A 13,751-nucleotide genomic window follows, 5' to 3' on the forward strand; every position below is an offset into this window, starting at 1 on the left:
CCTGCTCATTCACCTATATGGAATTCTTGGTTACCTATGGCTATCAAGGTAATACTTAAAACCAGTGCTTTTTTTGTGGGGTTACCAAGGTACACATACCCCTAAACATTTTGTGAATCTTTGTACTTTTGTCCATTTTCAGCATTTTTTCTCCCCGATTTGAACTATAAAATGGTGATTTTCTTGAGTCAAAATGAGGATACCCCTAAACATTTTTAAAGGAAAAAGAAAGCACTGCTTAAAACAAGGCTGTGCATATGGTTGGCTTTAGGAAACTGACATTTCCAGCAGTTACGTCCTATTGCATTTCCCTAGAATGGAGGTGTGAAATGTCAATTAATACATAATATTAAAAGATTCTCCAGAAGGTTAGCAGAAATCAACGAATGGCAGTTGAGTTTTGAATATATATTTCTGCATTTGTTCTGAGAAAAGGAAGAAGGCTAACATCCAGCAAAGTTTATATCTTCTCTGGAGGCACATCTTTGAGTGAGTTTGCCCAGGCTCCTGATCCAAGTTAACATGTGCAAGCCTCTTTACTAGGGTAGAAGCTGGGACTGTGTGAATGCAAAGGGATGGTCTTGACTTCTGAGCTAAGGTAGTTTCTTTGGTGCAGAATGCAGGTAGCAATCCTCTTGCTGCTCACGACGAGCTATATTCTTGACTAAATGTATCTGGGGTTGGCTTTTTTTTAAACCTGGCATCTGTTTTTAATTTTTCTTCTTCCTTTGCTAGGATTTATCATGGATGTCTTCCAAGCATCTTCCTTCAAAGATACTACTATACTTTCAGAAGATGAAGATGAGTTTGAAGCCTACTGTAGAAATAACGGTATATATGTCTATAGATGTTGGGGTGTTGAACCGGCACATGTTGCATAATTTTTTTTATTGGTATATATCTAATCCTGAGTGTTATAAAGCTAAACGAGTTTCTTGTTGGCCAGGCATGGTAATCTACTGTTGTTCCTTTGTGGATGGGTGATGGACAGGGCACAATAAGGAATTTTTTTTGAGCAACCAAAATAGTGAATACATTTTTGAGTTCTCAGGGGATTTTTGTTTTAAAGTGGGGGTGCTTGGAGAGAGAAGTCCGGGTATGATGTTGGACTTCCCAAATTCTGTAGAGTTTTGAAATGGAATCCAGCAGGTGTTAGGCACACTTAATTGGATTAGTCTTTGTACCTACGGAGCTGCCTTTTTCCAAATCGGACCATAGATCCAACTGGCTTGGTATTGTCTACACTGACAGGTAGCAGCCTTCCAGGTTCTCAGGCAGGGGACTTTTGTAGCCTTACCAATAGATGGATTGACTCCCAAGTATGTTTCCGAGCACAATTCAAAGTGTTGGTGCTGAACTTTAAAGCCCTAAATGGCCTCGGTCCAGTATATCTGAAGGAGCGTCTCCACCCCCACCATTCTACCTGGACACTGAGGTCCAGTGCAGAGGGCCTTCTGGCGGTTCCCTCACTGCAAGAAGCCAGGTTACAGGGAACCAGGCAGAGGGCCTTCTCGGTAGTGGCACCTGCCCTGTGGAACACCCTCCCACTAGATTTCAAAGAGAACCACAACTACCAGACTTTTAGAAGACACATGAAGGCAGCCCTGTTTGGGGAAGCTTTTAATGTTTGATGCATTACTGTATTTTAATATTTTGTTGAAAGCTGCCCAGAGTGGCTGGGGAAGCCCAGCCAGATGGGCAGGGTATAAATAAATTATTATTATTATTATTATTATTATTATTATTATTATTATTATTATTAAACCTGGGACTTTATGCATGCAAAGCAGATGCTCTACCACTGAGCTAAGGCCCCTTCCTTGTATAAAAAGCAACCTCAGGATACAGAGGCTGCTGGGACAAAGACCCGATAACGTCTCTCCCTCTCCCTCTCCTCCCCGCTTCTCATTTGTTTTCAATATACATGAGTCCCTGGTGAGGCAGAGATTAGACATAAGGAGATACATGAGAGTCTTTATATTAGTCAAGCTGGAGTGTGAGTTTAGTTGATGTGGTAGGTAAAAAACAACCATAGAAATCAAATTGGGTAGTATTTCTTCATGGCTGAAGGGCAAAACCTGCATTTGTTTAATTCCTGAAGGTAACTCAAACCTCTGGGAATAAACATGCCTCATACTGGCTTTACAGGGAAAGTAGATAAGGAAATGCTATTTAAAAATGGGTTAACGTGCAAAGCAATTCTTTGGGAAGTTGTTTCTCAAAACCAACTTTTTTTCCTCACCTGTTCCTTCCAAACGAAAAGATGCTCGCTGAAAAGAATGGGATTTCCCCCTCAGTTTCTTTACTTCAGAGTTGATACCTGATTTGGTAAATTGATGTCTGTTGGCAGGGCCAGCCTTACTTTTATTTTTATTTTGTAAGCCACTCTGTGAGTGTCCTGCTTGAGCTCCATGGAGGAAGGGCAAGGTAAAACTGTAATAGACTGTTCCATTCGTAATGTCATCCACAGTGGTTGAGAGATCAATGTGCAGAGGGTTGTCTTGCCATCATTTTCTCTCCCTTCCTACTAAGAAAAGCCCAAATCTGCTTCTCTCCCCCTCCCGCCAGAAGCTTGGCTCTGCCCTCGCCGGTCCTGGAAGGATCCTTAAAAAAAGTCCCATACACTCAGAGACTTTGCGCCTGTTCATTGGGGGAGATAGGAAGCCCAGGTCACTTGTTCTTTAGATGTCCCTTTTATGAAGAGGCACGTAGTAAGACCATTGATCCCCTTTCGGTGAGGCTCACTGACCTCCTGGAAAAGCAAAAATTCGACCTTTTCCTGTTAGGCAAAGATCATAAGACGACCCGGATGGTTGGCAGATTCTGTGTACAGACCTGTAGGCGCAGACCATCTCCTGACTCAAACTAGTCCGTTAAGAAAATCCCCAAACTCGGTTCCATGGGTGACTCTGGGTCAGCTCTCTGCGGTAGTTTATCTTAAAGTTTTAAGTGTCTATACGCTTATCGCATTTATAAATTTATTGTTGTACATTGTTTTAATTGTTTGTTTTCCTTCTGGGACTGTACCCCCAAGTGTGTTTTATAAGCTGGTCTCCAACCGTAATAAATTATCTATCTATCTATCTATCTCCCCCTCCCCCCTTTTCTGACCTTTTTAGGACTGGACAAGGCTTCCAGCATCAAGCCCAGTGCTCCTGCGGCACCACCTGCCTTTACGATCTTTGAAGACGAGAATGCAGAGTGAGTTGAACTGTTTGCAACACCTGTATATAGGAGCCAGTGGCACTATGTTATCTCAGATAGCCTCTTGCAGCCATCTTTGGGCTTCTCTCAGTTCAGGCAAAAAGTCTCACCACTGTTTCTTTCAATGTTACGTACACTGCCGTGCACCTCAGAGTGGTCCAAAAGTGTGTGATGCTGCCACACTGCTAAAGCTACGTAAGGATCAGACTGATCATTACCTAGATAGAAGGTTGCCTGGCAGTTCTCTAGAATGGTTCTGAGTTTCCTGAAGAAAGAGCAGGGTATGTAAAATAAATGGAGCCAGAAGGAATTAACTCTTCTATTTTGCATCTTGTTGATACTTCCCATAGTAAATCTCTTTGAAATCCCATCTGGTTGGCATGACTAAAGGGTTGAGGCCAAATGACTAGATACATTACTCTGGCATTTCAGATGGGGCTTAAAAGAACATGTGAGGAAGTGAGAGGATGCACAAGTCTCTGAGCTGCACATATAAGCATATATCCTCTTCACCATTATTGTAGCATGTTACGCGCCTGCAATGGGGATGTCAGGTTCATAATTACTAAAAAGGCAACAAAATGAAGCTGTGTGACTTACAAACCTGGCTTATCGAGAACAGTGGCCATTTTGGACCGTCGTTCATTCTCTGTGTGAATTGCTCTGCCCAAAAGATTTGCTCCTGAATTGAACTTTTCCTTTCAGTGTTCCCGTGCATCTGCCAAAGTTGACAGGATCCAAAGTCTTTGGAGAACGTCCCACAGTCAGCTGTGCTGCCAAATCAGCAGTAAGTGAATGGCATTTATAACAGAGACATAGATCAAGGATTTTGAGAATGCAGGATTCTTCAAGTGTTTTGAGAGAATGCTCCCAGTCTTCCTCCCACCCTACATAGAGCCTTGTTGGAATTATGCTGCCTCACCCCTGGGGCAAGCTTCTTCCTTGCCACTGGGTGTTTGTAAATTAAGCTTCAGATCTGTGTAGGGTACAAAGAGGGCTGCCACAACCTGTGCTGACCCCTCTCAACCTGTCTCCCCCACTCCCTCTCTGTGTCAGCCTTTTTTGTTCTTGTCCTTTGTTGTTTCTGTTAAACAAAGGAAAAAAACTAAATAAAAACCTTAGTTGATAAAGAGCTTGGGTTGTCAGATGACTAAAGAAACCATTGTCGATTGATCGTGGAGTTTTAGTTGATTTATGTATAGCTGCTTAAATCTGCATATGAGGAAAATCAAACATTTTAAAGAAAGTGTTTGGTTGTGGCACTCACGTGTCTTAGTAGGTATTGTCTTAGGAGAGGATCAACCCAACGATGGTGAGCCAATAGCCCTGCAGATGCTGTTGGACTACAACTCCCATCATCCCTGACGGTTGGCCATGGTAGCTTGGGCTGATGAGAGTTGTAGTCCTAAACAGCCTTGGCTCAGATGCTGATATCCAGCTCTGAGGGCCTTCTGGCGGTTCCCCCACTGTGAGAAGTGAAGTTATATGGAGCCACCCTGTGGAATACCTTTCCGTCATATGTCAAGGAGATAAAGAACTATCTGACTTTTAGAAGACATCTGGGAAGTTTTTAATATTTGATGCACAGTTGTGTTTTTAGACTATGTTGGAAGCTGCCCAGAGTGGCTGAGGCAAATAAAATAAATTTTAAATAAAATAAATGAAAGCCCTGGTGAGCGATATAACAGGCCACCCGGCTATGTTCACTTTGTGAGGGCATACAGTTGTTGCAAGAGTTGATTGTTCCTCTCCCGATTGCCAAACTGTGGTTTGGTGTTACATCTGAATGTATTTGTTTATGTGCACATGGCCTCACAAACTCCTTATGTGCACATCATCACACATTTGCTATGTGCATCTAGCCTGCAACAGGGGAGATGACACTTGTAAATCTTCTACTATTGCCAAACAAAATAAAATCCGGGGGTGGGGATTTTCCTTTATATGTCCCTAACTTTTGGGATGTGAAATTCTGCTTTCTGCTTTGAATGGAAAGGTGGATGTAGCTTGTGTGTTGCTGTCTTTAGGAGGTAAACCCACCAACGGAGGGCCTGAAGGATGACTGCACTGTGTGGGCTAATTTCTGCAACAAGACCCTGGCTCCTACTCCAGGCAGTACAGGAGATTTTGCTTGTGCTGCGCAACTTGCCTCTACACCATTCCACACCATTCCACTGTCTGCCTGTCAACTGACTCAGGGTAAAGTTTCTGTCCCAGGAGGAATATGTCTAAGAATACAGGGCTGTAAAAAATGGTCTTCCTAGGCAAACTTGCATGACTATAAGCACTTTATTGCTGGCCATTCTGCACCTAACGAGAAAATGCCAGTTAAACTTGGTTTGCACCGGTTATGTCGAAACCTGGGTGGGATTGTGTTGCTTTATGAGTCCTGACTTCCTAGGGAGCGACAAACCACAACCTTGGTTTCAGATGCAAAGCCGAGCTTAATTATGGCTTTATGGTTTGTTTCTCCCAGTTGCACCAGAGAATGCAAGATTCAGCAGTATAACACCAGCTTGCAGCTCCACTGGATTCCTTAGTTGCCTTGTGCCCATTTTTTAAGAGAGAAAAGGCGGGGGTAGAAAACGTTCAAATAAATAAATGGTGATGTTTTGAATTATAGGGAATAAATGTGTATCCCAAGTGCTCAGTGTTTCATCCCAGACCTTTGGCTGTATCTCCATGCCTTTTCTTTTTTTTTTATAAATTTTTTATTGGGTTTTTACATTTTATAAAGACACACACACACAAAAAGACAAAGACAACACATATACAATTTCATAACCTTACTTTCTTTACCCTCTTTCCTTGGCTTCCCCCCACCCCCTCTTCATACATCCCAATTCCAATAATTATTTCAGCAAGTTCTTGTCTATCATCTTAAACATATTGTTATTATTTTTAAAACTTAACTCTTTTTACTTATAAACATTTAACTTTTCCATTTCCAATTCTCTTATAAACATTAAATCCTTTTTCTAAGGTCGACCTAACTTCCCTTCCACGAATTTCTCCCTTTATTATATTAATTATAGGTCACATTGGCCAAATACAAAAGTCATAAAATTTTGAAATTCTATTCTCCCCTCCCTCCCTACCCCGGTTTCCATCCCTTCCCAAGCAAATGTCCAAAAACAGTTCCTAGCCCGGATTCCTCACATCCGAGGCCTTCAATTCTCTGTCAGTCTCTCTCTGCCAATTTTGTTGGTAGTCCTTTTTGTTGGTCCTCAGGTCTCGAAGAAGTTCTGTCGCAGTCACATCAAATTTTCTTCCATCCAAAATGTTTAAGAGCAATTGCTGCAAAAGATCAGCTGCTTTCCCATACTCAAAAAGGAAATCTCGATCATATTTCTTTATTCTTTTAAATTCCAGTGTTCCAAGTACTCCAGGGACTTCCTTCTTCATCTTTCTCATCTTTCGCAGATTTGTGATCCAAAGATCTTCTTCCTTATTTTCTGACAATATAGGCTTTTGGTTGGTATTTATTTGGTTGGTATTTTCCACCTGAACTATCTCCACTCCTTCTTTCCTCTCCATCCATTCCAAAAATATCTCTTCTGGTTCAGCTGCAGATTTTTGGCCAGTCGAATCCTTTGTGCACTCAGCAGAGTTGTTTGTTTTAGAGTTCAAGGTCATAAGTTCTTTGTTCATAGCCGTACTCTGCTCTTGCAGAATTCCCACGAGAAAGAACATTTTTTCTATTTCTGCCAGTAATTTTCCCTCTGCAGCCATTGTAATGTCTCTAGTTCCCCCTAGGGGGATTCCAATTGCTTAATAGTCCTTTTCCAACAATCCGTTACTTTATTATTTATTACTACTTTGTTTCCAACCACCTCAATTCAAATGTATCACCTTTAGTTCAGAGAGTTATTAAATAGCTAAATTCTTAACTTTAACCGCCCGTTTGACAGCTCCTTTGACAGCTGTCAAACTCCTTATTCTTTTTCCTCCGGCACCCACACAGGACGCTCCCGTGTTCCGGGGGGGGGGGGGGGTTACACAAAAAGTTCCAAAATTCCTCCCTTTCTCTCCAGCACAAAGACTTCTCCTGTCAAATTCATGGAAAGATCTTTTATCTGACAAAACAACAATCTCTCCACCTTAGTTCTCCGATCCTTGCTTTAGATCATTTGTAGATAGGGGGGGTGCGGACTTCCCTTTAGCACATCCCCCGGTCGTACCGAATTCAAAGGTGAAAATTTTTCAGTCCAAATTCCATTCTACTCACGGGTTGTTTATTTTCCAGTCCAAATTTTGGGAAGAAAGTCAGCGCTCTCCGGCCATGGCTCGCGGCTTCACTCCACTGAAGTAGCGGTCTACTCACAGCACCACGCCACTCTCCGTACCCTCTCCGTAGCCTTTAAAAAGGCTCTTCGTGGGTCGGGGAGGGCGTTTAAGGTGCCCACCGAGTCACCAAGTCCGCAGGCTTCCGCGCCTGCGGTTTCTAAGGGTCCCCGCGTCGCCGGCGCAGCAGGACCCGTCCTCAGCAGAGCCGATTCCCTCCGGAGCTCGGAGGGAATCCGCCATTCACCGATCGCGCTAACCCGGAAGTCTCTCCATGCCTTTTCTTTTGGTCCCTTCATTTAGGCTTGTCTTTTCAAATGTTGGTGATGCCTGTCAATGAGAAAATCTTGTTATTTCCCTGATTTAAATGGCTTAACCAGAATCTTTTTTTTCTCCTGAAGTAGTTGAAGACCCTTGGAGCAACAGCTTAATTAATCAGCTTCTACTTGGGCTGCCCAAGCCAATCAGTGCCTACTCAAATACTTTTGAATGGGAATCAGGGCTTCCAGTTCTCAAACCGAAAGCTGAACTCAAATTGGGTAAGACCTGCATACATACTATACTTGGTTTCCCCCCACATATGTCAGTTTAAACTGTGTGATGTGAATAGAGGTCTGAAAGAAGTAGTCAGTTTGCATTCACTGGAGGATGCCAGACAGAAAATGAGAAGCTGGGACTTGCATTTTGCAAGAATAATGAAGTCTTGGGCTTTTTTTTTACTCCAAAGCAAAGCTTTTGCAGAGCATCACTGTCTACCTTGCACAATACTAAATCAGGGGTCTTCAGATGTACAGGATATGGTGCAGAATTCATCATCCTGAGAAATTAAGCTTTCATGGAGTTGCTTAATTCTTAAAAAAAAAAAAAGTAGTTAGCTCTTATAGCAGCTACAATGCATGCTTGAAAATGTGTAGGCAGTTCCTGCATCAATCTCTGAAGTCACGAGATTCAAGACAATGTACATACCTAGGTTTCCATATGGTTCCCTGTCCACATGCAGACCTGCTTGACCTGTTTCATGCACCTTCATACCAGTCTCTGGGACCTTGGTTCCATAGAATTCCTGGAGGGGGTACCACTGTCAGGCCAGAAAGTTAGCACATGAGTTTGAAATGGGTCGTTTCTGCTGTATTCTAATTCCTTTTTCTACATTTCCTCCTCTTCTTTCTCCTTGCCACTTGCTTAGCAACCACATCCTTTCATGTTGACTGCTTACTGGGAGAAGGAGCTTTTGCACGCGTCTATCAAGCGTCTGTCCTTGATATGGACAACACAAAAAATAATCGGAAAGTCATACTGAAAGTAAGTGGGCTTTGGGCTTCAGTGGCTTATCTGAAAACAAATGCCATCTCGTACTGCTGTTGTTTAAAGGTCAGGTGTGGATGCTTCCTAAGCATACCCTTCTGTCTTTGTGTACTTAAGGTTAAGACCAGGAGCTATACTGGGATAAGAGAGTGTTGGGTTGCCACTTGCTCTGTATGTTTCACACAGATGGGTTGATCCATGGTACAAGAGACACTTCCGTCCTGTGGCCATTGCACCTTTTGGCAGGAGGTCCTATTTGTAGTGGGATTTGCCATAATTTTTATTTTAGTGATAATTGTGTCCACCCTGCCCTTCTCCAATCCGCTCCCCAACCCCCACCACTCAGGCAAGTGCTTAACATGGATTCAGGAAGTCACTTTTTCCTGTAGTGATGGTGGGTTTTTCTTGCATGTTGCTCCTCCCACTCTCCCATGAATCTCCTCTACCCTGACCCTGCTGAAAATGAACTCAGTGTGGTTTGTCCAATGTTCTCTTTTCCTTCAGTGGAGAAGGAGATCTATACAGTAGATGAATGGGAACAGCAAGCCTTCCTTGGGTCTCCTCCATTCGCTGCAGAAAATGAACTTGCCCTGGGCAAGAGAAAGCGACTAATAAATTCAATAAATAATACCGTATTGGCCCAAATATAAGCCGCACCTTTAAAATTCAAGGGGGAAAAAGACAATACCCGAATATAAGCCGCTCCCTTAAAATTCCGCACTCACACCCATTCCGTTTTACTGTATGTCTGTTTCAGCAGTGATATCATAAAAGCCAATTTTTGTAAGGTTGTGAATTCAAGCTGCACTTTAACTTTTCATAGTCAGAATTTGGAAAAAAAAAAGTGAGGCTTATATTTAGGCCAATATGGTAATAATAATTACCCTAAAAGTGTTTGTGCATTTATTTGCAGGTGCAGAAGCCAGCAAGCCCCTGGGAATTCTACATAGTAGCTCAGCTAACAGAAAGGCTTAAACCAAGCTTGCGCCATCTTTTCATCCAGTTCTATTCTGCTCACTTTTTCCACAATGGAAGCATTTTAGTGGGTGAGCTTTACAGTTACGGGACTTTGCTGGTGAGTGCGGTCTGGGTATCAATGTATGTTAGCTTTACTGTGGGTGGTCTCGGTCCAAATCGGGGATATAGGACATTTTCCTGCCTGTGGGTCACATATACAGTGGTACCTCGGGTTAAGTACTTAATTCATTCTGGAGGTCCATTCTTAACCTGAAACTGTTCTTAACCTGAGGTACCACTTTAGCTAATGGGGCCTCCTGCTGCAGCCGCGCTGCCCCCATGCTATTTCTGTTCTCATCCTGAAGCAAAGTTCTTAACCCGAGGTACTATTTCCGGGTTAGCAGAGTCTGTAACCTGAAGCGTCTGTAACCTGAGGTACCACTGTACCATTCTGGGCAAGCTTCTGGAGATCACATGCCAGTAGTGGGCGGGGTCAAAGGCAAAAGTGGGCGGAGCAGTAAATGTGAAGCTCGCTGTTGTACTGTAGGCTAGCTTCTGCACACACTTGTGTACCCCCCTGTGTCTTCCATCTAGGCAAGCAAGAAACCTTATCCAGGATCAAGGGCATAGTCTAGCCAGGCAAAAACACTTAAGGAAGGGCACAAAGCAGAGCCAGTGAAGAATGTGTCCTAGGGAAGAGTCCCAAGGGTGAGATAGAGAGGTGCAGGGGGTCGTATTTGGTTTCCTATCTCTGGTCTAGCATGTTCATGTACAGCTTCCATTGTAGCCTGGCTGTGTGCATGTTTACACAAATGTTCATTGAAACATGCTCCTTGGTTCAGCATATGTAGGATTTCAGCCTTATGCCTTAATTTGTCCACTCATGGCTAGGATCGTTCATAAGCATCTTCTCTTCCCCACCCCCAACTCTCTCAACTTCAGAACACCATAAACATATACAAAAAGCTGGTGGAAAAAGTGATGCCCCAAGGGCTTGTTATCTACTTCACCATACACATTTTGCGCATGGTCGAAGAGCTTCACAGCTGTGGCATAATTCATGGCGACATTAAACCCGACAACTTTATTTTCAGTGCAAGGCAAGTATTTCGCTTGTGAGTTGTTTTACCTTTTTTAAAAAAAAATAACCTGCCTTGCCGTATTGGAAATAATGGTTCGATTTCTTTGAATCGCAAAAGGTTTTTGGACGACGACACCTGCGATGTGGATAGCGTGTCTCATGGCCTGACCATAATTGACTTTGGCCGAAGCATAGACATGAGCCTGTTCCCTGCAGGAACTGTATTCACAGGAAAATGCAAAACATCTGGATTTCAGTGTATTGAGATGATGACAAACAAGCCATGGAATTACCAGGTATGAAGCAAATGCATGGTTTTTGTCTTTGTATATGCAGTCTGGGACATATCTCAGGGGTAGAACATCTGCTTCCAGGTTCAATGTCTGGCATCACCAGGCAAGGAATATCTCCTGTCTGAAAGCCTGAGAGAGCTGCTGCCGGACAGTGTATAAAGGTAAAGGGACCCCTGACCATTTGGTCCAGTCACGGATGACTCTGGGGTTGCGACTCATCCCACTCTATAGGCTGAGCGAACCAGCATTTTCCGCAGACAGCTTGCCAGGTCATGTGGCCAGCACTAAACTCAGTGGCCAAAATTTTTTACTACAGTGGTGCCCCGCAAGACGAACGCCTTGCAAGACGGAAAACCCGCTAGACGAAAGGGTTTTCCGTTTTGGAGGCGCTTCGCAAAACGAATTTCCCTATGGGCTTGCTTCGCAAGACGAAAATGTCTTGTGAGTTCCTGCAGGTTCCCCCCCCCTTTTTCTAAACTGCTAAGCCGCTTATCAGCTAATCCGCTGATAAGCCGCTTAACAGCTGATCGCTAAAAGCCGCTAAACCGCTAATAGCGCTAATCCGCTAAGCTGTCAGTGGGCTTGCTTCGCAAGACGAAAAAACCGCTAGACGAAGAGCCTCACGGAACGGATTAATTTCGTCTTGCGAGGCACCACTGTAGTTATAAAGCAGCAACATTGGTGACAGATGACGCACAAATTAAAAATCTATTGGTCTTCATTGGGTCTTCATTTCAATCAGGACTTGCGGCTCACTGCTTTTGGAAGGCTGGTGGTACGCAGAAGTACTAAGAAATATCATTAACTTTGAACGTTCAGAGTTCACACTAGGCGGTGTGCTGGTTAGAATGCTGGATTAGGACTAGAGACCCGAGTTCAAATTCCTGCCCAGGCATGAACCTCACTGGTTGACCTTGGCCAGTCACCAACTCTCAGCCTAACCCTACCTCACAGAACTGTTGTGGGGGGAAAATGGAGCGGGGGGAGAAAATTTCTGTGCCACCCGAGCTCAGTGGCAGAAGGGTGAGATCTGAAAAAAACAAAACGCCACAACAAACTGTAAGATTAGATCCTGAAAACTACATACAGCAGTTCAGAAGCACGGGCTAGTTGAGGATCACCAGAAACTTTGAGGAATATATTAATTTTTCCTTCCTGTGTAGCTGTGAAGCTTTCTACAAACATGTCCTTCTTTTTTAGACTGATTACTTTGGTATTGCTGCAACAGTCTACTGCATGCTGTTTGGCACATACATGAAAGTGAAACAGGAGGATGGAGTCTGGAAACCTGATGCTGTCTTTAGGAGGTTGGTCAAGAACAAGTCTTTTTCCAAAATGTCTGCCTTTGGGGTAATGCGTAACATGTCTACGCACTTGCTACATATTTCTGGCAGTCTGGGGGGATGTACTTTGTTCATGCTGGGCATTGGCTTTTTTTGGACATCATCATCATTGACCCACAGTAACTAAGCGCACTGCCTCATAAACACCTAAGACTCATCAGCATCCGTTTAGGAGGCAAGAGGCTTTGATATCACTGGAACAGCGGGGGACAAGCTGCTTGTTTGCCATTATAGGTAAAGGTAAAGGGACCGCTGACCATTAGGTCCAGTCGTGGCCGACTCTGGGGTTGCGGTGCTCATCTCGCTTTATTGGCCGAGGGAACCGGCGTACAGCTTCCGGGTCATGTGGCCAGCATGACTAAGCCGCTTCTGGCGAACCAGAGCAGCGCACAGAAACGCCATTTACCTTCCCGCCGGAGTGGTACCTATTTATCTACTTGCACTTTTGATGTGCTTTTGAACTGCTAGGTTGGCAGGAGCAGGGACTGAGCAACAGGAGCTCACCCCGTTGCAGGGATTTGAACTGCCGACCTTTTGATCAGCAAATCTTCTGATCATTATATTGATGCTTTAACTGAGGAACCCTCAATAAGACTTCAAGGCACACCAGTGATTTGAATACCATTTATATATTGAGCACTATTTAGTAAGGTTAGCTTAACGGTACACTACTGTAGAGTTGGTCTCCTGAAACAGTTGTGGCAGCAAATGCATTGTTTCACTTGACTCCTGAACAGAGTTAGTTTCTCTCATAAAAGCTGTGTTGTCATCTTATTTTGGTACCATTTTTCTCTCTCTTTGGCGTCGTTTCCCCCTCCTCCCTTGCTACAGTACCAGTTTAAAAAGTTTTGCTCTAATAACTCAAGGGGTGAGTGCTGAAAAGATAGGAGGCAGATTGGGGTCACTGAGAAACACGCCAGAGTACAGCAAAAAAAACACATTTCACAAAGCTTAAAGAGACAAAATAAAAAAAATAGTTTTGCAAGCCACAAAACTCAAAGAATTGCAGAAAAGCAGTTCAGATATTGAATATCCAGGAGGAGAGCATGTTTGGAAGTCTGAAGAGGAAGTGGGGATACATACATACATACATACATACATACATACATACATGTATGTATAGTGATCCGCTTTTGGCTGCTGCTCTGTTTATTATGTTGTCTTACATTTTGTTGTTGTTACTTTACCCTGCGTGGGGGTATAGTCAGCAAGGCAGCCTATAAATAACTAAATAAAGAAGACTGCAGTTAAGCAACAACCAGTGATGTCAAAGACCCTTGCTTC

The 13,751-nt window shown here is 43.5% G+C and overlaps 1 protein-coding gene across 2 annotated transcripts in view; it reads left to right on the forward strand.

The window, feature by feature from the left end:
- The window catches only part of BUB1 (BUB1 mitotic checkpoint serine/threonine kinase), a 34,306-nt gene that overhangs the window by 19,931 nt on the left and 624 nt on the right, over window positions 1–13,751 (forward strand). Inside the window, exons 13-22 of one of the 2 annotated variants that reach the window (XM_083733141.1) lie at window positions 736–831; window positions 3,120–3,201; window positions 3,910–3,991; window positions 5,232–5,403; window positions 7,890–8,027; window positions 8,675–8,790; window positions 9,707–9,868; window positions 10,693–10,850; window positions 10,950–11,127; window positions 12,325–12,431. In XM_083733141.1, coding sequence (XP_083589267.1) covers window positions 736–831; window positions 3,120–3,201; window positions 3,910–3,991; window positions 5,232–5,403; window positions 7,890–8,027; window positions 8,675–8,790; window positions 9,707–9,868; window positions 10,693–10,850; window positions 10,950–11,127; window positions 12,325–12,431 — 1,291 coding nt within the window. The remainder of the gene's footprint in view (window positions 1–735; window positions 832–3,119; window positions 3,202–3,909; window positions 3,992–5,231; window positions 5,404–7,889; window positions 8,028–8,674; window positions 8,791–9,706; window positions 9,869–10,692; window positions 10,851–10,949; window positions 11,128–12,324; window positions 12,432–13,751) is intronic. The other variant, XM_083733142.1, reaches the window with a different exon arrangement.

This window comes from Podarcis gaigeae, assembly GCF_964106915.1.
Source record: "Podarcis gaigeae genome assembly, chromosome: 3".
Classification (NCBI taxonomy): Eukaryota; Metazoa; Chordata; class Lepidosauria; order Squamata; family Lacertidae; genus Podarcis; species Podarcis gaigeae.